At 37.8% G+C, this 26143-nt stretch overlaps 1 protein-coding gene across 1 annotated transcript in view; it reads left to right on the top strand.

The window, feature by feature from the left end:
• The first annotated feature begins 17216 nt into the window (after positions 1–17216).
• Mbnl3 (muscleblind like splicing regulator 3) overlaps positions 17217–26143 on the top strand; it is a 71236-nt gene continuing 62309 nt past the window's right edge. Inside the window, exon 1 of the mRNA XM_055618082.1 lies at positions 17217–17474. Within this exon, the coding sequence (XP_055474057.1) occupies positions 17298–17474 (177 nt within the window). The 5' untranslated portion in view covers positions 17217–17297. The remainder of the gene's footprint in view (positions 17475–26143) is intronic.

Below are 26143 nucleotides of genomic sequence, written 5' to 3'. Positions count from 1 at the left end.
CATATAACATGGAGAATAGAGAACAAGACAGGCTATTAGGGAGTGAGAAAGGACTGACAGTAAGAAATGGACACCAGTAATAAAACAGGATATAAACCTAATTGTCTCTCTAGTTCTAGGTCAGTTATGGATTTTTATTTGTTTTGGTAGTAGATAAGTACATAAATATATATTCAATAGTGACCAAAAGTGTATGAAGCCATGTAAAGCTTCACAGCTTCAGCATAGATGTTTAAACCATTTATGGAAGGAGGTTTGTTGAGATGTATAGACTTTGAGTCTGGTTAATTTTGGTATGTGATATTTCCTATTTGTAAGTTTTTATAATAAAATGTATAAACCTTTAAAAAATACTTAATGTTTAAGTTTCATGAGACACTGGTGTAAATGCATTGTAATGTTAGCACATTATCAGTCTATGAAACAACCTTGTGAAAGAGGTACTACTAAAGATACAACATTATGAATCTCAGCATATGCATTTATACACTGTTGGGTAGAGTCTTTCAGAGGCCCTGTGTGGTAGGCTCCTGTCCTGTTTCCTGTTTTCAGTGCAGGGAATCTTATGAAAGGGGGAGATAGTAAGATTTTGAGAAGACAGGAGCTCCTCAAGGAGAACAACAGCATAAAAATATCTGGACACAGAGGTCTTTTCTGAGACTTATACTCCAACTAAGGACCATTCATGGATACAACCTAGAACCCCTGCTCAGATGTAGCCCATTGCAGCTCAGTCTCCAAGTGGGTTTCCTTGTAAGGGGAACAGGGATGGTCTCTGACATGAACTCAGTGGCTGGCTCTTTGACCATCCCCTCCCCACCCCAATGGAGGAGCAGGCTTGCCAGGCCACAGAGGAGGACAATGCAGCCAGTCCTGATGAGACCTGATAAGCTAGGGTCACATGGAAGGGGAAGAGGACTTCCCCTATCAGTGGACTTGGAGAAGAGCATGGGATGACATGAGGGAGGGAAGGTGGGTTTGGAGGGAATGATGGAGGGGGCTACAGCTGGGATACAAAGTGAATAAACTGTAATTAATACAAAAAAATAAAAATTTAATTAAAAGATACTACATTATGGATGAAGAAACCAAAACATAGATTGTTTTTGTAACTTGGATCTTTGAATTAGTAAAGAAGAGTTGGTGTTATGAATGAGGCTTCTGTTTCTTAAAGCCTAATTGTAATTACTATGCTATGTTGAGAATCCTTTTATGTATTAAAAAAAAACCCCAAAAAACAGAGACATTTAAATGTTCTCTTTTGTTCTCATTAACAAATACCCAGATACCTAAAGTTTTCATTTTCAGGCATTATTTATTTTAAAACTAATCTTCCCTTTTTAAGAATCTGTAAAAGATATTCTAAAAGCCTGGTAAAGGTTATGCCATTGTGTATTCATTTTATGCCCCTGGAAGTATCATACATTTACTTTGAGTATATAGAACTCCACCAGATTTAATGAACTGGCATTGCTAAGACCTGGGTAAGTTTTTTCTTGTGTCTCAAAGGATGCTGTTACATCACATGAGCTCTGTGCTATGTCCCAAGAGTACCTGTTTACTTTTTTCCATCTAGGTACTCTCAGACTGAATATTCTAATGTTCACTTTGGTGAGAGTGAAGTCTAAAATACCAAAGTTTTGTTTTCGATAAATTCCTACCAATCCACCTATATGCCAGTTTGATGTCACTAACTGGAATTTTGGGTTTATTGAGCACCTGCTTTATGTCATGGATTTACAAATCTGTCATGTTTTTCTTTCTGCTGAGATTCTTATCAAACATATTGACTGATGTTCAAATCCAAGCCACATTATTCTTTTTTATTTAATTTTTTATTGTTTTATTAATTACAGTTTATTCACTTTGTATTCCCCCATAAGCCCCTCCCTCTTCCCCTCCCGATCCCACTCTCCCTTCCCCTTCTTCACACATGCCCCTTCCCAAGTCCACTGATAGGGGAGGTCCTCTTCTCCTTCCTTCTGATCTTATTCTATGTGATCACATCAGGAGTGGCTGCATTGTCATCTTCTGTGGCCTGGTAAGGTTGCTCCACCCTCAGGGGGAGGTGATCAAAGAGCAGGCCAATCAGATTATGTCAGAGGCAGTCCCTCTTCCCATTACTGTGCAACCCACTTGGACTCTGAACTGTCATGTGCTACATCTGTGCAGGGGTTCTAGGTTATCTCCATGAATAGTCCTTGGTTGGATTATGAATCTCTGGGAAGTTCCCTGTGTTCAAATTTTCTGGTTCTGTTGCTCTCCTTGTGGAGTTCCCGTCCTCTCCAGGTCTTACTATTTCCTACTTCTTACATAAGATTCCATGCACTCTGCCCAACAGTTGGCCAAAGGCACATTATTCTAAAGCTTATTATATGTAATACACAATATTGGGCTTTCTTCTCTTTTTGGACCTTTGTTTCTTCACTTAGCAAGAGGTGAAAGGGTGCATTGAGAATCTGCTAAGTGTCTGACAAGAGACTATACCCTGCTGTGAAGGTGCTCATAGAAATAAAATTACAGTTATGACTCAGTAGAGAAGTCTATTTCGGCGAGTGTTTTGTGCATCTTTTGGTTTCTTTTGCTTACTAGAGTTGCGAAATTGGACTCTAGACAAATGAGTAGAGTTTCTGTTTTGGGGGGGGGAACGTATATTCTGTAATTCAACCTGGCCTCAAAATATAAATTTGTATGTAGTACTTAGTATTTAAAAAATAAACACAGGAAATTGTGTGGTTTTTATAAGTAGCATCAACTGGCATTTTGAAGTCTTATTTTGATAAGTAATCAACAGGTAATACATATTGCTACTTTATTATTTAGGAACCATTATATTTAGTATTAACCAGTAATTTAATTGTGTCAGGATGTTATCGTATTTGTAAATTTTAGGTACATTTCTAAACTTAGCAAAATTGAAATCAAATTAGTGTCATTCTTGGCTGCAGTTCCTGAATCTGGGCAGTTTGTATGAAATGGTGACCGTGGAAGCCACACAATAGTGTATGCAGGAGTATTGGAGGGAGAAGTTGTAGCAGGTGGAAAGCATTCATGCAATGAAGGTTTTGGAAGCATTCCTTGAGAGAGGAAACACTGATAACCAAGGAAGTCCCATGGATGTTTATTGCAGAGAGAACTGGAGCTTAAAAGATAATGAGACAATCTGTGGGTAAAGAATGAGGCGGTTCCTAATAATAGTATGATTGAACCTAATCATCAGTAAGCTTTTAGGTTTAAACATATTCTTTTTAAAAAGGGAAGTTTATAGCTTTGGAGTTCTTGAAATTATGTATTTTACTCACTGAGGTTTTCTTTGAAAATGTGTTTAAATACACATTTATCCCATATTGAAAACTGGGATAAATGAGGGGCTATGGCTTTTCCATGTTTGTATACTCAACATCTGGTTATGTGTTGCTATGGATTAGTTCTTCCTAAATGTTTGTTTAGAGAATAAAATGAAAAATTAATTGCGAATAAGTACTCTTTAGATGAATTCAACAATTGGTTACTAGTCATCTAGTCCAAATGACTTAATGACCTTCATTTACTTGTTTACAGCCTACAAACTAGAACTTGTCTTTGAGTATTGCTTCTACTCTAGAATTATTCAAATCCTCATCCCTTACCAAATGGTCTTATTTGATTTTAACAAACATGATAACACACACACACACACACACACACACACACACACACACAAACACACACACACCTGTGTGAAAATCAACTAAAGATGAATGATTTTCATATGGAATTTGTGTTTTATTGAGAAGGATTTAAAAATAATTGTCATGTAATTATTAAAACTTCATTCTAGATTACATATGATTAGATTTAAGTATATTAAAGAAGAGATTGTAAACTTGAGTGAAAGTTGATTTTCACTAGTCCATCTAACACTACAAATCTTCCAATTTACCCAAAAAAATGTCTTGCTGATGTTTAAAAAAAATGATACTGGAGAGTCATGTTGCAGCCATTACTAATTTGAAAGCTTTGTCGCTTTTAGCTTGACTATTTTTAGTGGAACAAACAATTGGTAGTACATATAATAATAACATCCACATTAGGACTTGGGGGGGGGGGCAATCCCAAACTTTGTCAGTGTAAGTTGAAGTTTGTATTTGCCAAGAAGCTCTGTGGTTTTCTTTTCTTTTTTTTTCTTTTAATTGAGACAAGGTCTTGCTATGTAGCCTTGGCTGGCTGGGTAGTCTCTTTGACCTAGATTACGTAGAACTCACAAAATCCACCTGCCTCTGCCTCCCTAGTGCTAGAGTAAAGCTATGTGCTGTCATCCCTAGCCCTTTTTGATCTTTTGTGGGATTATACTGTTCTAGACTTTTTTGTTCCTTTCATGTAGATGTTGTATAACTGTCAAATTTAATCACTTAGCTCTCATTCAGTACTTAGTGATATAGATGCTATGTAATGTTAACCTTAATTGCCTCCCCTCCCCTGTAATGCTGTATATACTATTATAAAATCATGAATTCAGCATGGTCGCTTTAGTATGGGTTTTTATCTGCTTTGTTCAATATTCCCCTCACCTCCACATCAATGTAAACAGAGTCTAATTTAGTATTTCATTTAAGCCCTGCTTATTCCTTTTGTCTTTCCCAATTACTCTGATTTTATTTATGGCATTTTCTGTGAATTTTTTTAAAGCAGTCTTTTTTTCTTTGACATTTTCATACATATATAAAATACTTTTAAATTAATCTCACTTTCCAGCCCTGTCAAACCGGTTCCTTCATCTAAATGCCTTTTCCCACATTCAAGTCTTCCTGTATGTTTTTGAAAATATACCTTGTAATCTTACAAGCTTGTTCTTACTTGTTGACACTTAGTGTACAGACTCTCTAACTGGGTCAATTTCAACATTTCCTTCGAGCTACGTTTTCTTTGTATGCATTGTAAACTTTTTATTTATTTAATGTGTATGGGTGTTTTGTCTACAGGCATGTCTGTGGAGCACATGTGTGTAATACCTGAAAAGTCCAGAGATGGCATTGAATCCCCTGGGACTGACCCAAAGATGATTTTGAGCTGCTGTGTAGGTGCTGTGTTCTCTGGAAATGAGCCAGTGCTCTTAACCACAGATCTATCCTTCCAGCACCTTGAGTTTTATTTTCAAGTCCCTGCTTTCTTTGAAGGTTCTTACTTAGATTTTTCTCAAGTGTTACAATCTTCTTTTATTTTTCCCTCTCTGAATGATCTACATATTCTGGGTTTTAATATAGAACTTTAACTGGTTAGCAACAAAAGAGTTGCGTTTTTGAAGGTACTGACAACCTAGTTGTAATATTATAACTTTATAGATTTTTTTTTAATAATTCCTAAAGTTTGGTTCAAAGTGTTCAGTTTGGTTTGGATGGCTATTTTGGGGTCCATAAATTTTGTTACTAAGAAAGATATTTACTAGGCCCAAAGGCTATTATGCTTCCCCTCTCCAGCTGGAAACCAGATTTCCAGACCACATGTGCTGTTGATTGTGATTTTTAAGGCCATTGTGTGACACATTTTCAAACACATTTGCTAGATATGCATGAGAAGATAGGCCCTCCAAACTATAAGCAACCCAAAATCTTATGGGTTCCACTGAATAATATACTTTCATACTATGATTGCATGAACTGAGAAGACAATGGAAAACTTGGAGGACATTTTTGGTATCCGTGACACTCATGATTTCTGAGGAACTGGAAAACTCAATGCAACTATTTAACACCAAGTCTAGAATTTAAGTTTCTGAGAGATTGTGCTTTTAAATTAAACTTTACTTTTCACAACAGTACACACTTCAGAAAATATAGGAAAGAATTGATCGAGGTAGTGACTATAAATTAATAGCATCTTGTCTGGCACCAAATAAGAGTCTCATAAATGTGAACTATCTTATTTTTATTTTATTTTGTGTGTATGTAACATGTGTGTCTGTGTGGGTTATGTGCATGTGTACATCTATGTGTGTGCATGTAGGGGATAGAGCTTGAGATTTTGTATTTTTCCTGATCACTTTTTACCATAATTTTGTGATAGAGCTGCTCACTGAATCTGGAGTTCACTAGCTGGTGACCCATTCCTCCCCAGTACTGGGGCTACACCTCTATGCTACCTCTTCATCTTTTTTTTGGGTAGGAGTAAGAATTATGGTCCTCATGTTGCAAGGCAAGTGCTTTACCCACTGAGACATCTCCTCAATGTTAACTGTTAATTAACAACTACAACTGAGGACTATTTAACTGATTTACCAGTTTTGTGTGCTTGGTAGAATGTATTCAGCTGGGCAAAATACCTTCATGTTTTATTGACTATTTTGTGAACCCTAAACTCACTCTTGGAGTTTTTACTCAATACAATTCCCAGTATCCTACTTGATTAGAAATTAATATAGAGCACATTTCATATGGAACCTATTTATCCTGACCAGAATGTTGTAGAAAAGAATGAACTCTTACAAATGAGAGTAAGGTGGAAATGTGCCAGATATTAAAACTTGGGGCAAGTGTAGCATGAAATGGAAGAAGGGTGTCAGTGAAATTGCACTGACATTAGTGGAAGACACAGGCCTCTAGTGTCAGTAAGTGGTTATACCCTTAGAAGGAAGGGATTGCCTTTCCTTTGGGAATTCAAGGCTGCTGAAGATACATTTTTGGTTGTCAGCACTGTGTGAAAATTACTCCACAGCCAGGAATTAAGCTCCAACATGGATCTCATTTGTTAGTGAAAGAAACCAAACAAACCAGGGATATTGAGTTCAACCACCCATTTGGAACAGAGACTGCCAATATGTGATGAAATTAGATTGTCAGCTCTTCATTTGTACATCAAAATTTCAGGTGTCTTAGCCCAGGAGATGAATGTTTTTTAGTCTCTGTTCAAGAGTGGAATAATTAGTAGTCTACTTTATCTCTCCCTGGCTTTTGATAACTACTGGGTGCCCATTTAAAGTTTTTTGGAGTGTTTTAAATATTTGACATGTACTTAATTTCCCACATCCCTTGTTTAAACCAGAAGTCTGAATTTAATTAACATGCCTTACAAATGTACTCACAAAAGTTATGTCCCAACTTACTAAGGCAAATGAGAGCTGAAACTGATAAAGTTCATAGAATTGTTTTGTTGTTGTTTAATTGGTGTGTTTTTTTCTCCCTCTTTTTCTTCTAGTGCTGGAGGTAAGCCCAGGTCCTCAGACATGCCAGGCAATGTACTCTGTCGCTGTGCCATATATCCAGACCTAGAAAACTGTTTTTTGTTGGAAGACAACCTAAATTACAGAGTTCAGATGTTGCTTTCCAATAGTGTTAACCCTATTTTGGAGACAGGGGAGGTGGCTCAGCAGTTAAGAGCACATACTGCTCTTGTGGAGGACTAGGAGTTCAGTTCCCATACCCAGCCTGTAAACGCTTAGCTCCAAGGGATCCAACTCCCTCTTCTAGCCTCTGACTCCCTCTTCTGTCTTCTAAGCGCACTGTACTCACGTGTACACACCCAACCACATAATAAAAATTCTTGAAGCCTCTTTTAAATATAGCTTTCTTCTACTGTGGAGGTCTTTAAATATTTCCGTTGAGGCTTGTTGAGTTTGACCCTGTGAGAGAGAAGACAGCTTCTCGCATCTGGGCTGAGCGATTTTATTATGATTTCATTGTAGTCACACAGCTTTCTTTAGCATTAGCAAACACATTGACTACTTATCTAACATTTAATTAAACACTATTTAAAAGCCAGAATATTTAAAGATCTAATTTTTTTCCATAAAGTGATATTCTATATAGAATTAGTTTTGCCAATCTAGTATAACTGTGGGATACGAAGAATATATCAAATTCCTATTTTAGGAGCCTTGAGAGAACAACCTTAAGCTTGTATAAAGACAGAAAAATCGAGAACTTACTATGCTGTCTATTTGTGCTTCCAGTATTTCACTCTTCATTCTCTCTTAAAGCAGCTATTGTTCAAATATATATGAATTATAAACAACTGATTTATAGGCACATTTTTTCTTCATATGTGTGACATACAGCCTCTAGAAATAGAAATTTCAGACACCAGGCTCAGCACACTTGGTTATACATTTCCACAGAATTCATTTCCATAGCTATCTCCCTTCATGCCTACTACAAAGTTCAGCTCTGGTCTTTGACAGGATGGTACATTTGGGACTCTACCAATATTTTCAACTGCAGTCTCTCTTCTGTTTTTATAACTGCTCCTAATAAAAAAGGGATGTTAACTATTGAGATTGAGAGGCTACGTTCATTTATTGGAATGCTGTGATGAATTCAGGTAGGGAAGCCCTCACTGGAAGACCTGGGTTTAGTCTTCAGTACTGCAAAACAAAAGAGACTTAGTGGAGTACTGGGGCTGTTTATAAACTTTCATAGGATAAATAAACATTATTTGATAGATTTTTATTATTATTTTTAATTTGAGGGTTAAAGGGGAAAATGCCAGTGGAAAATCTGACTTTTTAAAACAGATTTCCTCATTATAGACAATGAGATTTTTTAAATTGAGTATTGGGGAGATAATAGCTCAGTAGATTAAACCACTTGCCATGCAAGTCTGGTGCTCTGTTATAGATCGGGTACCAGAACTTGTTCTTTGAACTCCACATGTGGGCTGTGACATATTTTCATGCATGTGGACACACACTAATGAATAAATATTTTTGAAGTAGGCATAACTGCATAAAAAAGATGAGCCTATTTGACAGAATGAGAATCATATAACAGTAATAATCAAAAGAAATCATTATATTTATCTTTTTCTTCCATGATTATAGATATGAACTGAGATAGGTTATTTAATGGGTTTATGAAACCTAATAACTTGACTTAACTGCCTTTTGAAAAAGACTATGTGAAAAATTGGGTTGGGAATTTGATAGGAATTGCATTGAATCTATAGAGTGCTTTTGGTAAGATGACCATTTTTACTATGTTAATCCTGCCACGTCATGAGCACGGGAGATCTTTCCATCTTCTGATATCTTCTTCTATTTCTTTCTTCAGAGACTGGAAGTTTTTGTTTGTTTGTTTGTTTGTTTGTTTCAAACAGGTCTTTGACTTGCTTGGTTAGACTCATACCAAGGTACTTTATGTCCTTTGTGGCTATTACGAAGGGTGTTATTTTCCCCAATTTCTTTCTCAACCCATTTGTCTTTTGTGTACTGGAGGGCTACTGATTTTTTTGAGTTAATTTTGTATACAGCCACTTTGCTGAAGGTGTTTATCAGCTGTAGGAGTTCCCTGGTAGAATTTTAGGGTCACTCATATATGCTATCATATCATCTTCAAATACTGATACTTTGACTTCTTCTTTGTATCCCCTTGATCTCCTTTAATTGTCTTATTGCTCTAGCAAGGACTTCAAGAACTATGTTGAAGAGATATGGAGAGAGTGGCCACCTTGCCTTGTCTCTGATTTTAATGGGATTGCTGATCAATCCTCATTCAGAAAGGCAAACGAGATGAACATAGGAAGAGGGAGGAAACAGGGAACAGGACAGGAGCCTACCACAGAGGAATTCTGAAAGACTTTACCCAGCAGGGTATCAAAGCAGATGCCGAGGCTCATAACCAAACTTTGTGCAGAACAGGGAATCTTAGGAAAGAGGGAGAGATAGAAAGACCTGTAGGAGACAGGAACTCCACAAGGAGAGAAAAAAAAAATCTGGGCAGAGGGATCTTTTTCTGAGACTGATATTCCAATCAAGGACTATTAGTGGAGAGAACCTAGAACTCCTACACATATGTAGCCCATGGCAGTTCAATGTCCAAATGGGTTCCCTAGTAATCGGAACAGAGACTGTCTCTGACATGAACTCAGTGGCCTGTTCTTTGATCACCTCCCCCCGAAGGAGGAGCAGCTTTACCAGGCCACAGAGGAGGACAATGCAGCCAGTCTTGATGAGACTTGATAGACTAGGATCAGAAGGAAGGGGAGGAAGACCTAACCCATCAGTGGACTGGGGGAGGGGCATGGGAGGAGGTGACAGAGGGAGGGTGAGATTGGGAGGGGGCGAGGGAGGGGGCTACAGTTGGGATACAAAGTAAATAAAGTGTAATTATAAAAATTAAATTAATAAAAAATGAAAAATTATGTGGTTTTTGTTAACCTGGCACTACTATGGGAAGCAACAAAGAAAAAAGTATTTGAAAATGTTCTGCACAAGGGTGAAATATCCTTTTTTTTTTTTAATGATCTCCTTTCTCTGAACATTAGACTTGAGTGTTCTCTAAGATACTTGTGAAATCTTGGTCACCATCTGCAGTGCTGTGCATTTCCTATATGCCCTAAAGGGTGCAGTATTGGGCCACAAACCAAAAGGAAGGAGGTAACCAGGATGTGAAGCAAATTTGAAAACTTGAAGGCTTTTAAAACTTGTTAGCCTGCCAATTCAAGCAGTGTATGGCAGGTGTGTTGGATATTTGTAAAGCCAAAATAAATAGCCACAAGAAATTCAGAGCTAATATACATGTTAAGGAAAGCTAAAATGGAAAGAAATAAAACCCTGTGTTCATTATTCATTCTGGAGTCCTATAAAAATAATTTAAGGAGGCCCTCCTTAGCCATTGTTATCTTTGTGGTCTTAGGAACTAACTAGGCATTGGCCATGTTTCTATGTTGTTTATTGGCTTGTAGAGACAGAGTGGAGAGAAGGAGTAGGTAGGGAGAATTTAGGACAAAAGTAGCTTATGGTAGTGAGCTTGTACTCTTTCTGGAATGCATTCCTATTTCTGTCATATCAACAGAACATAGTTCTTCCTACTTTGTCTGTGTGTGGGGTCTGTGTGTGATGATTTTTTTAAGGAAAAATGAAAGGAATCCATTAAAAACATAGTGTACTTTTTCAAAAGATGTACCATTGGTGAGGTCGTTGTGTACACAGCAAGTGCTTTTACTTTACTTAATGCTCTTATAGACGAGCATTATTTTGAAGTTTATATTGTGAGAAAATACTCAGATTTACTGTTTCAGTGGATTCAAATTCTAGAGAAATAAACAGAGCTCTGATGCTTATAAGAGACTCAGTGATGATATTCCTTTCTAGCAATGTACAGCTTCTAGACTAATGTTAATTTACTGTGCCACCTTAATATTCTTTGTACTAGGAATCCTTAGAAGCACAACAGTATTTGAAATTCTGATGAAAAATAAAAGGCAACAAAACAGAGAGGCCATATTCTTTATTATCAGGGAGTTTAACAGAGCAATGTTAGGTTGTGCAGTCATCCAGAATAATGAAAAATGTGATTTGTGCCATAAGACCCAGTGTTTTGATATGGTCTAAAAGGCTGGTTATGGAGTCATACAGCCTAGCCTGAGCCACAGCTCTATGACCTATTTTAGTTAGGTGAAGTTGTGCACTTTAATTACTTGTCCAATCTGCATTTCCCCATCTGTAAGATTAGAGCAGTAGAAGCTTCTCCAGGAGGAATCTAGGCAGAGATAAATTTTAGTGTGAGTAATTCCTTATTATTTGTCTTCATGACTCACTTCTCTGCAAGTGTTCAAGGGTGGATTTAAGAGTATTAATTAAGCCATAGTACCTGGTGTTCCATTTATGGTGAGTTAGAAGACTGTGTTGAATTCACAATACCTAATGTCTACTGGTTGGAAATAGATATTAGACTCTCTAATAGAATCTCTCCAGAACTCTGGATCTTAGATTAGTTCTTTATCTAAACGAACATAGGAAATTCCACAAAGCCAGAGATCTTATCAGTATCCTCAACAGTGCCTGGCACATTGCAGATACTGGATACATGTTGGTTCAGCACAACTTGGGGATTTTGTGAAAGGTATGATATATACCAGGCAAGAATGGAATGTTGTGAAGGAAGCATAATGATACCACAAAATGACTAGCTTTCCTCGTTTGAGATTCCCAGGGGAGATAAATGCCCTCTGTTGAGATCTGTGCACAAGACTTGGAGTCAGAAGATACTGCCTTGAGTCATGGCTCAACCACTCAGAGCTTAGTAATGTCAAACAAATGGTTTAACTTTATGAGTTTCCTTTCTTTCATCAGAATATTTCAGCTATCACTCATGGCTTAGAGTATTTTGAGATAGCATGAGAAAGTCTTAGGGTTCCATTCTCAGCACTTCAGGAAGAGCCTAACAACAACCAAAAACTGCAGTTTTTTTGAGAGATCCAAAGATCAGTGCAATCCAAGCATGTGGAAACTGAAATATAACAAATGCATTAATTTCATGCTCTGCATTAAGAACTCTTTTTTTTCTTTTTTAATGATGAATATGATATGTTATTTAATAAGTTTTCAATTATAAAAATAATTCTGATTTCAGAGAGATTAAATTTTTACGTAAGTATCCTAAAATTTGTAAAATCTTTAAATACAATGACTTCAGATTTTTTAAAAAGATGTGTTCAAAAATTAAATTTCTATTGTACAGTTTCTGAGACCATCATATATCCATTCTTTTTTTTTGTTTTTTTAACTTTTATTAATTACACTTTATTCACTTTGTATCCCCCCCCCATAAACCCTTCCTTCCTCCCCTCCTAATCCCAACTTCCCTCGCCCTTCTTCACGCATGCCCCTTCCATCGGAAAAGGCCAAACTGGCTATTACAAATAAAGCTGCTACAAACAAGGTTGAGCAAATGTCCTTGTTGTATACTTGAGCGTCTTTTGGGTATATGCTTAGGAGTGGTATAGCTGGATCTTGAGGTAGCACTATTCCTAATTGTCTGAGAAATTGCCAGATTGATTTTCAAAGTGGTTATACAAGTTTACATTCCCACCAGCAATGGAGGAGGGTTCCCCTTTCTCCACATCCTCGTCAGCATGTGTTGTCACTTGAGTTTTTGCTCTTAGCCATTCTAATGAGTTTAAGGTGAAATCTTAGGGTTGTTTTGATTTGCATTTCCCTGATAGCTAAGGATGTTGAGCATTTCTTTAAGTGTTTCTCTGCCATTTAATATTCCTCTATTGAGAATTCTCTGTTTAGCTCTGTAATCCATTTTTTAATTGGATTGCTTGATTTGTTGCTGTTTAACTTCTTGAATTCTTTATATATTCTTACTATTAGCCCTCTGTCAAATATAGGGTTGGTGAAGATCCTTTCCCAGTCTGTAGGCTATCATTTTTTGTTCTGACAACAATGTCGTTTGCTTTACAGAAGCTTTTCAGTTTCCCAGGTCCAAATGTATTGATTGTTGATCTTAGAGCCTGTTTGTATTCTGTTCAGGAAGTTGTCTCTTGGGCCAATGAGCTCAAGGCATTTCCCCACTTTTTCTTCTAACAGATTTAGTGTGTCTGGTTTTATGTAGAGGTTTTTGATCTATTAGTAATGGGAACAGGGACTGTCTCTGACATGAACTCAGTGGCCTTCTCTTTGATCACCTCCCCCTGAGGGATGTGCAGCCTTACCAGGCCACAGAGGAAGACAATGCAGCCAGTCCTGATGAGACCTGATAGACAAGGATCAGATGGAAGGGGAAGAGAACATCCCCTATCAGTGGACTGGGGAAAAGGCATAGGTGGAGAAAAGGGAGTGAGGGTAGGAGTAGGAGGGGACGAGAGAAGGGGCTACAGTTGAGATACAAAGTTAATAAACTGTAATTAATTAAAAAAGTAGAAAGGTTATAAAAAGACCTAACAGTATTCTTGTTGCTTGGATATAAAGCACTGAGGCTAAAGTTTTACTGTCTCCCAAACTAAGTGATTTTAAGAGTAGAAGGAAAGGCAGTCTTTTATGCTTGGTCTTTCAAGTACAGCTGCATGAGAGAACTCCACATTTTCACCAATTCCTTTTGTGTTGTACCTCATTTCTTCTGAGCCAGCTCCCCAAATTTTTTCACCCTGAAGGAAGAACCATATGAAGGAATTGACCAAGGTCCTGTCCAAGGTCATAGGCAAAAAACCAAACAAACAAAAATCCCCATTTTCCCACTCCTGATGTTGAATAGAGTGCATGGCTTGAGGCCAGTTCCTGTTTCATTTATGTAAGTTCAAAATTAAAATTTAAAATTCCTATCTGTGTTTCTATATGATGGTCCTCTGTAGAAAAGTCTTTCTGCAGATCTTCACTTTTTTATGTTCTGAGCAAATCCTGAACCCTTATAAATATACTTTTTGTGGTTTTTCTTTCATATATGCTCAGGCAGCCTATGAAATTTAGGTGTAGGACTAAGTGTGAGTTTAAACTTACACACTCTGGAGCACACTCTTACAGTGCACTTTCCAGTGCACAATGTGTGAACTGGCTTTTCTCTTGGAAATACTTAATTAACTAACAGTGCTGAGAATCAATGTCCAATGTGAATACAATAAAGCTTGGGATAGCCAATCCCATTACTCAGTAAGATTGCTTTTTTTTTTTTTTCTTTATATAGTTTTGTTATTGCTGCTGCTGAGTCTCTTTAGACTTAAAAAAATGTTATAGCTTTATTAGGCCATATTTAACATACTGTCCAATATTTTAATTTAGAAGTGGACAATTGTCGGGGGTGGTAGCACACTCCTATCCCAGCATTTCAGAGGCAGTGGCAGATGGATCTTTGTGATTTCAAGGCCAGCCTGGTTAAAATACTGAGTTCCAGGACAGCCAGAGATTTATGGAGAAACACTGTGTCAAAAAAAAATAAAAATAAAACAGTAACAAAGTACACAATTCAGTAAATAGGTTATTGCTTGTTTTAAAACTGTATGAACATAATAACCATTATTTTATTACCCCAAAAGGAGGCCCCTATACTCATTAACCAGTAATCTATTTTCTATTTTTGTGGATTTTACTATAAGCAGTTTCCATAATGGATTCATGATATCTGGCTTGTTTTCTTACTACAATGTGTTCAAAATTCATCCATGTTACAGCACGAGTCAACACTTCATTCCTTTAAAAGGCAATATAATATTTCATTATGTAGATATACTACATTTTGTTCATCCTTTTATCTGTTGGTAGGCTTATTTGACATTTTTCATTTGTAAATAGTGTTTTTGTAAACATTGCCAGAATTTGAAGTTTTTAAAAATTAATTAATTAATTTATTCACTTTACATCCTGATTATAACCCCAATTCCTCCTGTCCTCCTGGTCCCACTCTTCCTCCCTCTTCTCCCTATCCTCTCTCCCTTAATCCTCAGAAGAGGGGAGCCCCCACCAACCCACCTCAGTACATCAAGTCGCACCAGGACTGAGTGAATCCTCTCCCCCTCCCATTATTTCAGATATAACCGAGGCATTGAAATGCTAGTTAATATAAGTCTCACATGTTGAGGAACTATCATAACTTTGTCATAACCACTGCACCATACTTTGTTTTCATTTGCCCAACAACTTAAAAACTTTAGAACATGGTTGTACATGTAACACGATGTGAAGGGACACTCAGAGCAGTGAGAGGAGTCCTAGAGCTTCTGTTGAAAGCCTACACAATGCCTTGAGGCCCATTACTGAGTAATTAACCGTAATTTCACATTTACCATTAGCCATTAACTGTTCCAGAAGGGGACTAGAAACTCCACTGTGGCTAGCTAGATAAGCTTACTTGCATTCCTAGGCATTTAATTTCCCAGTGATAACTGGAAAGTTCAGTGATGTTGACTTTCCTCTGGACTGTGGAAAAGACAAACAAAAAGTGGTTAAATATGTTCAAAAACTAAGTGAAAGATTTTCAAGACTTTTAAGTCCTCTTTAGATGATGTTAACAAGATAGTTGCCTCGCTGGCTACTCAGAGCTGACTTTTGCTTTACTGTTACTTCAGGTTATGTGCATGGCTTATCATTGGCAAATTACCTTTGCATGTATCTTTTCAGCTGAATTGCTTGCCACTGATGCTGGCTGACAGTGGGATAACTGCAAATCTTCAAGCTGCATAATATCATACCTAACATATTGCTTAGCAGTACTTTCTATCTTATCTACTTGTGTGTGTTGAAATCTTCCTTTCATAAAGACTAAGAAATAGCCCAAGAAGTACATCCAGGAACAACAGTCCCATCTGCTCAAGGAATTTTCTAAAATCGAAAGCACATTTTATATTTCCATTCCCCATTTTACTTCATACGAATTAAGTTTTCACCTAGTTGTGTTATGACTGCTTCATATATATGTTTCCCATGCATACATGTTACCTTTCAGAGCAGTATATGTTGCTCTGAAATTCCTGTGTTCTGAACTTTGAAAACAAATATTAGAGGCTGCACTCAGACAATGATAACTTTCATTTAAAGACAGATTCCCATAGCCTCTACAAACCAGACTCTTGCAAGTAAACTAGCTGCCATGACATTTTCTGCACAGTGGACAGCAAAATTAATTTTTACTCTGAACATACCAAAAACAAACTATAATTTTGAAGAGATTTGGATGTTGCCCAGTTATGCACTACAAATTATCTAAACAATTGCTGCTTTTACTCTAAGACGCCTAACACTGGGAAGTGGCCTTTCACTGAACATAGCTTACAGTGCTGTGCCGCAATCTCAGTGTGTAGCTGCCTCCTGTTTTACATGAGACAGTTACTCTTCTCCTCAAGTCTAGAGTTGGAAAGGAAGCATTGTAGTGTTTTAGCTAATTTCATTTATTTTTTTCTTGCAGGTTCTGAAAAGTGCCTTTTCTGAAAACTCTGCTGCTTGGATTCTACTCTAGAGCTCTCTTTCCAAGCCCTCTCCCCACACACCCTTCCCCACTCCTGCCCCTATAAAACCTGCTGTGCTTGTAGTTCACTGTCAGCAACTTGCCCGTTTAATTTTTCTCTCATTCTCAGTTTTCTTAGTCATTTTCCCTCCCCTTGATTTTACAAAACTATTTTTTAGATTGTAGCATCCTCCCAACTCTATTCTTCAGAGCAAAGAATTGGGGAGATAGACTTTTCTCTCCCTGATTTGAGACCATTCCACAAATTGAAGGGCAGCCAGCAACATATGCTTTTTGTAAGAATAATTGAAAACATCAACTAGGCAGCATAGAATTCTTTTGAAAGTCTGCCAGTTATTTGAAGCAAATTCAGCAAAGCAACAAAATATAGCAGTCAATATCTTAACCGTTATAGTTGCCTTCTTAGGACTTGGTCTCTAATTTGATTTTTGGTTGTTCTGATACAACGTTGACTGAATAAGTGACTTTTTTGTGTTTGACCAGATCAGACGTGGCTTCAGTGAGAACCTAAGTGCTAACAAACACACTCCACCAAAGCAACCTGCTCTCACTTCACATTTGGTTCAGATTCACTTAGACTCCTTGAACCATCCACAGTCATATTATTGTCCGAAAGAAGGTGCACTTAATTACCATTTTGCTTTCAGTATGACAGCTGTCAATGTTGCTCTAATTCGTGATACCAAGTGGCTGACTTTAGAAGTCTGTAGAGAATTTCAGAGAGGAACTTGCTCTCGAGCTGATGCAGAGTGCAGGTTTGCCCATCCGCCAAGAGTGTGCCATGTGGAAAATGGCCGTGTGGTGGCCTGTTTTGATTCACTGAAGGTGAGTGTCATGTGCGTGCACATAATTCCTTTAATGTGTTGATTTCTAGACATTTGAAAAGAAGGTGTGTTAGAAAAGAGTAAAATTAATAACATCATAAAATGATGTGTTACTTGGGTTACAACAAGATGTAAACTTTCTGTGTACTTAACTAAGCCAGTTGAAGGCTCATTCTAGTAAAGTGTACTGATCAAGATAGATTCACTTTATAAAATGAAAACTCATAAAATTTTGTAGGACTGAGGTAAATGTGCTGAAGTTTAAGCATGTTCTCTATATGTATGTTTGTCTGGTCTGTATCATACTATGTAGACTAGGCTAGCCTTGAATTTTTAGTAACCCTTCTGCCTCTATTTTCTGAGTTGCTGAGATTACAGGCATTTAGCACCACACTTGGCTAATTTACTATCTCATTGGGTTTTAGTTTCTATACAGAATTTAGACTTTAAATTTTTTATTAGAAAATTTTGTTTTATTTAATCGGTGAATGTTGCATCTGCCTGTGTGTATGTGCAACATGTGTATGCTTGGTACCATTGGAGGACAGAAGAGGGCATCAAATTCCCCACACCTAGAGTTGCTGATGCTTGTGAACCATCACGTAGGTTCTTGAGATCCAACCTGAGTCCTCTTCAAGAGCAACTGGTGCTCTTAATCACTGAGCCATCTCTCCAGCTCAGAGAATTAGGATTTTTGATGTAGTGATCAAAATTCTCATGCAACAAAGAAACCCTTTGATGGATTATGTTATAAATATAGCTTATTATGCATGGTAGTAAACTATGGTCTCAGTAAATGCCTGGGACCAGTCAACTCATAGAGGATAAAGTCAGACAGAGCATCTAAGTTAAAACCTCACTGTTCAGGAAGACAAGGCATATTGTTATAAAAGTAACCTCCCTGCATTTTCCTCTTAAACACACAAGTGAACAACTTCTAATTTGTAAGTACCAGGAGAGTCTTAATGCCAAGGTTGTCAAGCTTAAATATAGTAAAATATGAGGACTGGTGAGATGCTATATACAGTAGGACATAAATCATTATGTATCTTGAGAATGTATTCATTTTTATGTTTTATTCATAAATATCTTTAAGTAAGGATAAGAATATCCAAATTAAAGCAGAGAAGCAAAAAGTGTAGATGGATTCTTGGTTTAATTAATACATTTGTCATCATGCATTTGAAATGATTCATGAGATTCAGTCAAATGAAATAGTTTTAGCAGGAGTTTTAAAAAATTTCATGATATTATTATGTGACTGTCATCATGATCAGCTTTACCTCACTAACATTTTTAGGTGCATTCTTTTGTGTGTTAGTTTACTCTGAATACATTTTCAAATGCTTTCCTATGAATGATTCTTAGAATTCGGACCAGAAGTGATTTAGAGTTCAGAGTTCTTCAGGGTTAGGATAGTTTCATGTACATAATGACATATCCTTGGGATGAGCACCAACCTTAAACAGGAAATTCATATATGTGTGTGTATAATTTTATTTATATATAATACATAAATATATACGGAAAGAGTAAAGTTTATATGTACATGGTCCATAGGTAATTTTAATGCAATATTTTAGTTCATCTGTTCTTTGAATGCAATATGAGGTCATGTATGGAATTTTCCAATTATGACATTATATTGGAGCTTTTTGGTTTTTCAAGTTAGGGATGTTCAACATAAAATGTAGTTTTACTTATTTCTTGGTTGCTTGGTTTCATTGTGGGCCATTCCAGTTCAATAATGGAGACTCATTATGGTAAGACAAAAGGTATTTACAAAAGGTAAAACTCTGAACTAGTTTTATTTGAAGCAGATCTAATAATTAAAAGGGTTGTTTTTGCCCAAGCCTGGTGGCATACACTTTTTATCCCAAAATTCAGGAGGCAGAGTCAGGTGAATCTCTGTTGAGTTCGAAGTCAGCATGGTATACCGAGCAAATTCCAGAGCAGCTAGCACAACATAGTAAGACCCTGTCTAAGAAAAAGAGCTCATTTGTTTCTTAATTTTTTGCACATTTCATGCTGGATTGGTGGTCATTTTCTGTGTATTAGTTTCAGTCTACTGCTACCCGCCTGGGCTGTGCCCTAAGGCAAAAACAAGCACTGAGCTAGTTAAGTAGAAGTGCCTTTCACCCAGAGCACATGCAAGTCTAGGTATTGCACTTGGCCCTTTTTCATCTTGCTTCTGGAGATTTAGAATAAAGTCCCAGCCCTACTAATCTGATCATTCAGCATCTTTTTCTTTCAAACCTTGAGTGATTTTGTCTTTAGTAAGGACATAATGCCTTCACTATCTAACTTTTACAGTGTCTATGGAGATACCAAAGAGACAATACAAACAACAAACAAAAAGTATAACTACAAAGTGAATCAAGCATAAGGATATCTTCTTACTATTAATGAATGTTTGTTAGAGGACCTATTAAAAAGGTTCCATTTAGGTAGACCTTATTACTAAGTGCTGCAAGCACTTGTGCTCAAATCTATTGCTATGAGAGTGATTTTAGTCCTATACTTTACATATATCACTGTTCTGTTCTATGTGAACCTATGATAGGGCATTCATAGTGGACTATAGATTCTGTCCTTTTAGACATCAGAGAATGAGTGAGATGTGTGATCTCGGTAATCTTTGATAATTCTTCAGGTCAATGTTCCTCTTAAAAGCAAAAGAGTACTTACTATAAAGTAAATACATTGAGGAAAATAATATGAATAAATCACTTAATTATTTTCATATGCTATAAACTTTTCCAGATCCATTGCTCTTAAAAAATTTAGTCATTATGTTAAAAATCTTGATGACCAGTCGCAGTAGATAAAGATGATTTGTATAATTCCTACAGTTTTGACTTATTTTCATGAAAACCTCAATATTTCAAATATACAAAGCCTTTTACATAATTATTTAATTTGCTGTTTAGATAGAACATTCACCAGAGTTTCATATCTGCACAAAAGAACTTTGTAGTTCTTCTTTTATGTTGCATAGCCGAGATATGCATGAAAGCTATGCTAAGATGATGGTAATTGACCTATGTTGGTTGTACTCCTATCACAGCACACAAAAAGCACACCTGAATGATTGCTGACACATTTGTTGCTTCTCTTCAATTTGTATAATTGGAGTTTCACTGAATTTATCTGTGTACTATTTTGTTCGTCGATGGCTAAATAAATTAAGCAATCATTTGATCATCTGTAGTCTGTGGGTTCTTTTAGTCACACATGTGTGTATGTGTGCATGTGTGCGCAAGTGTGTGTGTTCCACTCGCACTAGCTACTCTAACAGGTGATGGTTGTTTGCCTACATAAAGGTTACAATAGAAACTGTCCTATTCTCACCAATAATGACGGGAGGTCATGAAAAGAGGAAGGATGAGCTGAATGGATGATCATGCATTGTGCTGAAGGCCTGTGCCCATAACTACCTGAATGCTGCATCTTTTTTAAAATTATTCATTGTATTTCCATTTCTTTTTTAATTTATTTATTTTTATTAATTACAGTTTATTCACTTTGTATCCCCCCATAAGGCCCTCCACCCCCCTCCCGGTGCTATCCTCCCTCCCCCTTTCTTCACGAATGCCCCTCCCCAAGTCCACTGACAGGGGAGGTCCTCCTCTCCTTCCTTCTGATCTTAGTCTATCAGATCACATCAGGAGTGGCTGCATTGTCATCTTCTGTGGCCTGGTAAGGCTGCTCCCCCCTCAGGGGGATGTGATCAAAGAGAAGGCCAATCAGATTATGTCAGAGGTAGTCCCTCTTCCCATTACTATGTAACCCACGTAGACACTAAGCTGCCATGGACTGCATCTGTGCAGGGGTTCTAGGTTATCTCCATACCTGGTACTTGGTTGGAGTATGAGTCTCTGGGAAGACCCCTGTGTTCAAATTTTCTGGTTCTGTTGCTCTCCTTGTGGGGTTCCTGTCCTCTCCAGATCTTACTATTTCCCACTTCTTACATAAGATTCCCTGCATGTTGCCCAACAGTTGGCCATAAGTCTCAGCGTCTGCTTTGATAGTCTGCAGGGTAGAGGCCCTCTGTGGCAGGTTCCTAGGTTGTTTCCTGTTTTCTTCTTCTTCTGATGTCCATCCTCTTTGCTTTTCGGGATGGGGATTGAGCATTTTAGTCAGGGTCCTCTCTCTTGATTAGTTTCTTTAGATGTACAGGTTTTAGTAGGTTTATCCTGTGTTATATGTCTATATGAGTCAGTATATACTGTGTGTGTCTTTCTGCTTCTGGGACAGCTCACTCAGGATGATCCTTTCCAGGTCCCACCATTTACCTGCAAATTTCATGATTTCCTTATTTTTCATTGCAGAGTAATACTCCATTGTGTAGATGTTGCACCATTTTCAGACAGGAATTTAGCCCGTGAAGGCTGTATCATGTTACTATGCAGCTGTTTTTTACTCAGTTCCCTTATCTTCTTGGCAAATTTATTTCAAAACTTCGCTTTGACATTGTCTAACCCATTCTTTACTGATTCCATGATATTACACATTGTCATTGATTTAGATTGGCATTTTCAATGAGTTCCCCCTTAGAGTTAACAAATGATTGTCTGTTTGTGATTGCTTTCATAGCCAGCTTACCCTGCATCAAAAATATCAGGCATATCTTGAACCTTCCATTGTATTCTTGAAACATATGTGATCCTGAATAGCTACCTGAGGTTCAGGAAATATATAAATGCAACTAGTATTTTATTACAACAGATTAACAGCAATTATGTCTACCTGTCACAATCACTACTTTGGGGAGTTTTATAACAACTACTTTGTAGTTAGGCCATAAGAACAGTGATAGTCACAGGAAAATTATGTCAGGCAATATATTTTCCTAAATGATGGGAACTATGAGAGTAATGCACATAAAAAAACCTCTAAACAATGTCTTCAGACTTCATATATTATTATAAGCACAATGAAACTATGACAAATAAAACTCGTCATACAAATATAACTCTATCCTTGTAAGTAATTATTGGCCATAGGATACATATGTTCTATATTTAGAGTACTAATCACAGCAGTTTTCACTTGCAAGCAGGGACTGTCTCTGGCATGAACTTGGTGGCAGGCTCTCTGATCACCTCCCCCTGGGGGGTGCAGCCTTGCCAGTCCACAGAGGAAGACAATGCAACCAGTCCTGATGAGACCTGATAGGCTAGGGTCAGAAGGGTAGGAAGACCTCACCTATCAGTGAACTCTGGGAGGGGCATAGAGAGAGAAGAGAGAAGGAGGGTGGGATTTGGAGGGAATGAGGAAGGGGACGATAGCCAGGATACAAAGTGAATAAATTATAATAATAAAAAAGGAAAAAAAAACATAAATGATTTGGAGCTAAGGCTGTAGCACAGTGGCTGTTTGCCTAGCATGATCAAGGCCTTGGGATTTATTTCCAGGCCCCCACAAAAAAAAAAGACTATTTTGATTGAATATTTGCTCATCCATGTGTACTTATGTACAGCTTGCCAGATGTCAGACTCTTAGCAACACGACCCCAAATATTACACAAGACATAGAATCATGTATGAGCTCAAGCAAAGAGATTTGCTTGTTCTGTAAAGGCTGTCTTTCTGAGAGTCATGGAAAACAGTTTTCTTTAAAAAAAATCTTCTTCAATATTGCCCTCAAAAAGGAATACCCCTTCATCTATAACAGTCTTTGGGGGAACATTTCAAAAATCTCTTTTGAATGAAGACTACATTCATGATCATTACCAAACAGACTCAGTTTATTTGAACTTTTTGTTTGGAGATAAATTTAGATTTAGAGAAAGGTTGCAAAAATAATGGAAACACCTCCTATATACTCTTCACCCAGGTTCCCTGTAGTGTCAGCAACTTACATTCTACTCATAATACAAATTATTAAAATAAAAAATTAACACTAAGCAAAGCTCCTAAAGTAGGGACTTAATTTAAATTTCCCCAGCTGGTTCCCAAGGACTCAGTGGTTCAGACAATTAATTTAAAGAAGTTATTTTGTCCATGGCATTTAAAACAAAACTGGAAAGGAACAGTTTGGCTGCTGAAAGACTATTCAATTAAAAATGCTTACCATTTACCATGAGAAAACTGAAGAATTAATAAGAGAGAGAAAGTTAATTCCTCAAGATTACTACAAGGTTATCTGAAGAGCCTGATGATTCTAATCATTTGAGTCTTTATTACAACTGAGAAGAAAAAAAAAAGAAGCAAATATCAAAAGGGCATTTAAATTAAAGTTTATGGTTCATGCGAGGTTCTTCTTCTGGGGTTGTACATTGAGACAGGACCTTAGAAGTAGCCCACATGAAACCTAAGCTGCCCATCTGCTACATCTTTGTAGGGGCCTAGGTTCAGTTCCTACATGGTCCTTGGTGGATGCTGCAGGCTCCACATGCCACTCTGGTCCTTTGTTAGTTGGCTCTGTTGGTCTTCTGTTGGAGCTCCTGTCACCTCCAGGTCCTATTTTTTTTCCTCCCACTTTTCCATAAGACTAACTACACATAGCCCAATGTTTGGGCTGTGAGTCTCAGCATCTATTTTCAGGCACTGCTGGGTAGCCCCTCTCAAAGGACAACTCTGTCAGGCTCCTGTCTGCAAGCTTATCAGAGTATCATTCATAGTGTCAGGAGTTGGCACTCTTTGGTTGGACATTCCCTCTATCTCTGCTCTACCTGTTCTATCTTTATCTCTGCACATCTCGTAGGCAGGGTAAATTTTGGGTTTAAGTTTTTGTGGGTGGGTTAGTGTTCCCCTCCCCCTGATAGGAGACTAGTCTAGCTCAAGGTTGCCCTCTTCAGTCTCTATGGCCTCTACTACTAGGAGTCTCTGCTTGAGTGTTGCTCATATCCTCCAGAAGCCTACCCTGACTTAGGTATCCAGCTTGTCACAGAGATGACCCCACCCACATTTTACTTATCTCTACAGTCTTTCTGTTCTCTATCCCTTTCTCTCCCCAGGTCTGATCTCTACCCTCTTAATTCTCTATGTCCTCTCTCCTACATTATTCCTCCACAAAGAGAACAACAGAGCCAACTAACCAGGGCCCAGAAAGGTTTGCTGAGACAAAAGCATCAACCAAGGACCATACATGAACTAGACCTACCCCCACCACCACACAAAGATTTAGCAAACGGGCATCTTAAACCTCATGTGGATCCTCTAGTAAAGGAGGGGGGGGACTTTATCGGACACTGACTCACTGACCAGCTTTTTGATCACTTTCCACTGGCAGGACTGCCTTGCCAGGCCACAGGGGAAGAGGACATGTTCAGTCCTGATGCAACTTGATGAGCTGGGCTGGATGGGAAAGGGAGCTCCCCTTTTCTGAGGAAAAGTGGGGGGGATGGTGGGACTGAGAGGGAAAGAGGGATGTGGCTACAACAAGGATGAAAAGTGAATTAAAAATATATGAATTTTTAAAAAGTAGCCCAAACTTTTCTCTAATTCTCAACAATTATCTTGACTCATCCTCCCAAGTGCTGAGACTACTGATATGAGCCACAAAGCCTGACTCATACTCTAGTTTGTTAATCATTTAGACTGTTTGTTCCAAAATGGAGAACAGAAATTGGATAATGTTGGTTACAAAGTTATCTAACATGATGATAGCTTTCTCCATTCCCAAGCATCAGGACACTGAACTGTGTGCCTGTGTCCATTTTTTTTTCCCCAAACACTGTACTGTTGGGTTAGCTAACCGCATTGGTGGCTGTTTTTTTTTTTTTTTTTCATAATGCTGTCTGATGCTGTTATGTACTTACTAGTAAAGTGCCCTGACTAACTTGTGTTATTTGTCATCAATCACCTGCAAACACTGTAGTAGTTGTTTAACCTAAGAATGGATTTTTAAAAAATTGAACTCTAATCGACATTACTTAAAATGCTTTATAGGTCATGCCCATTTCTCTCCTACATGCAGCCAAGTTGCAATTAGGCACTTTAGTGACATAGTTCAGGGTAGGTCAAGAATGTATTTGCTAATTGAAATTTTGATTATACCATTTTCTTGTGATAGAAGAAACTTGAAAATTTGAAATTAAACTGTATATTATATTTCAACTTCTGGTTATGAAGAAACTCTTTCATGTTAGGGGAATATGGAAATAATTTTGTTTCTGTTAGCATCGCTTTATGAAGTCATTGCAAATACTGTCCTTTTCTAAACCGTAATTTTACATGTACTTTTTATTTTTTATTGATTACAATTTATTCACTTTGTGTTCCAGCTATAGTCCCCTCCCCTCGTCCCCTCCCAAACCCACCCCCTCTCCCTTCTCTCCTCCCTTGCCCCTTCCACAGTCCACTGATAAGGCAGGTCCTCCTCTCTTTCCCTCTGACCCTGGCCTATCAGGTCTCATCAGGACTGGCTGCATTGTCCTCCTTTGTGGCCTGGTAAGGCTACCCCCCCCCTCAGCGGGGAGGTGATCAAAGAGTGAGCCCCTGAGTTCATGTCAGAGACAGCCTCTGTTCCCCTTGCTAGGGAACACACTTGTAGACTGAGCTGCCATGGGCTACATCTGTGCGGGGCTTCTTGGTTATCTCCATTCATGGTCCTTGGTTGGAGTATCAGTCTCAGAAAAGACCTCTGGGCCCAGATTTTTTTATTCTGTTGCTCTCCTTGTGGAGCTCCTGACCCCTCTAGGTCTTTCTATTTCCCCCTTCTTTC

The sequence above is a fragment of the Psammomys obesus genome, unplaced genomic scaffold (assembly GCF_907164565.1).
Source record: "Psammomys obesus unplaced genomic scaffold, mPsaObe1.curated_primary_1811, whole genome shotgun sequence".
NCBI lineage: Eukaryota > Metazoa > Chordata > Mammalia > Rodentia > Muridae > Psammomys > Psammomys obesus.
This window is presented reverse-complemented; position numbering and strand designations above follow the sequence as displayed.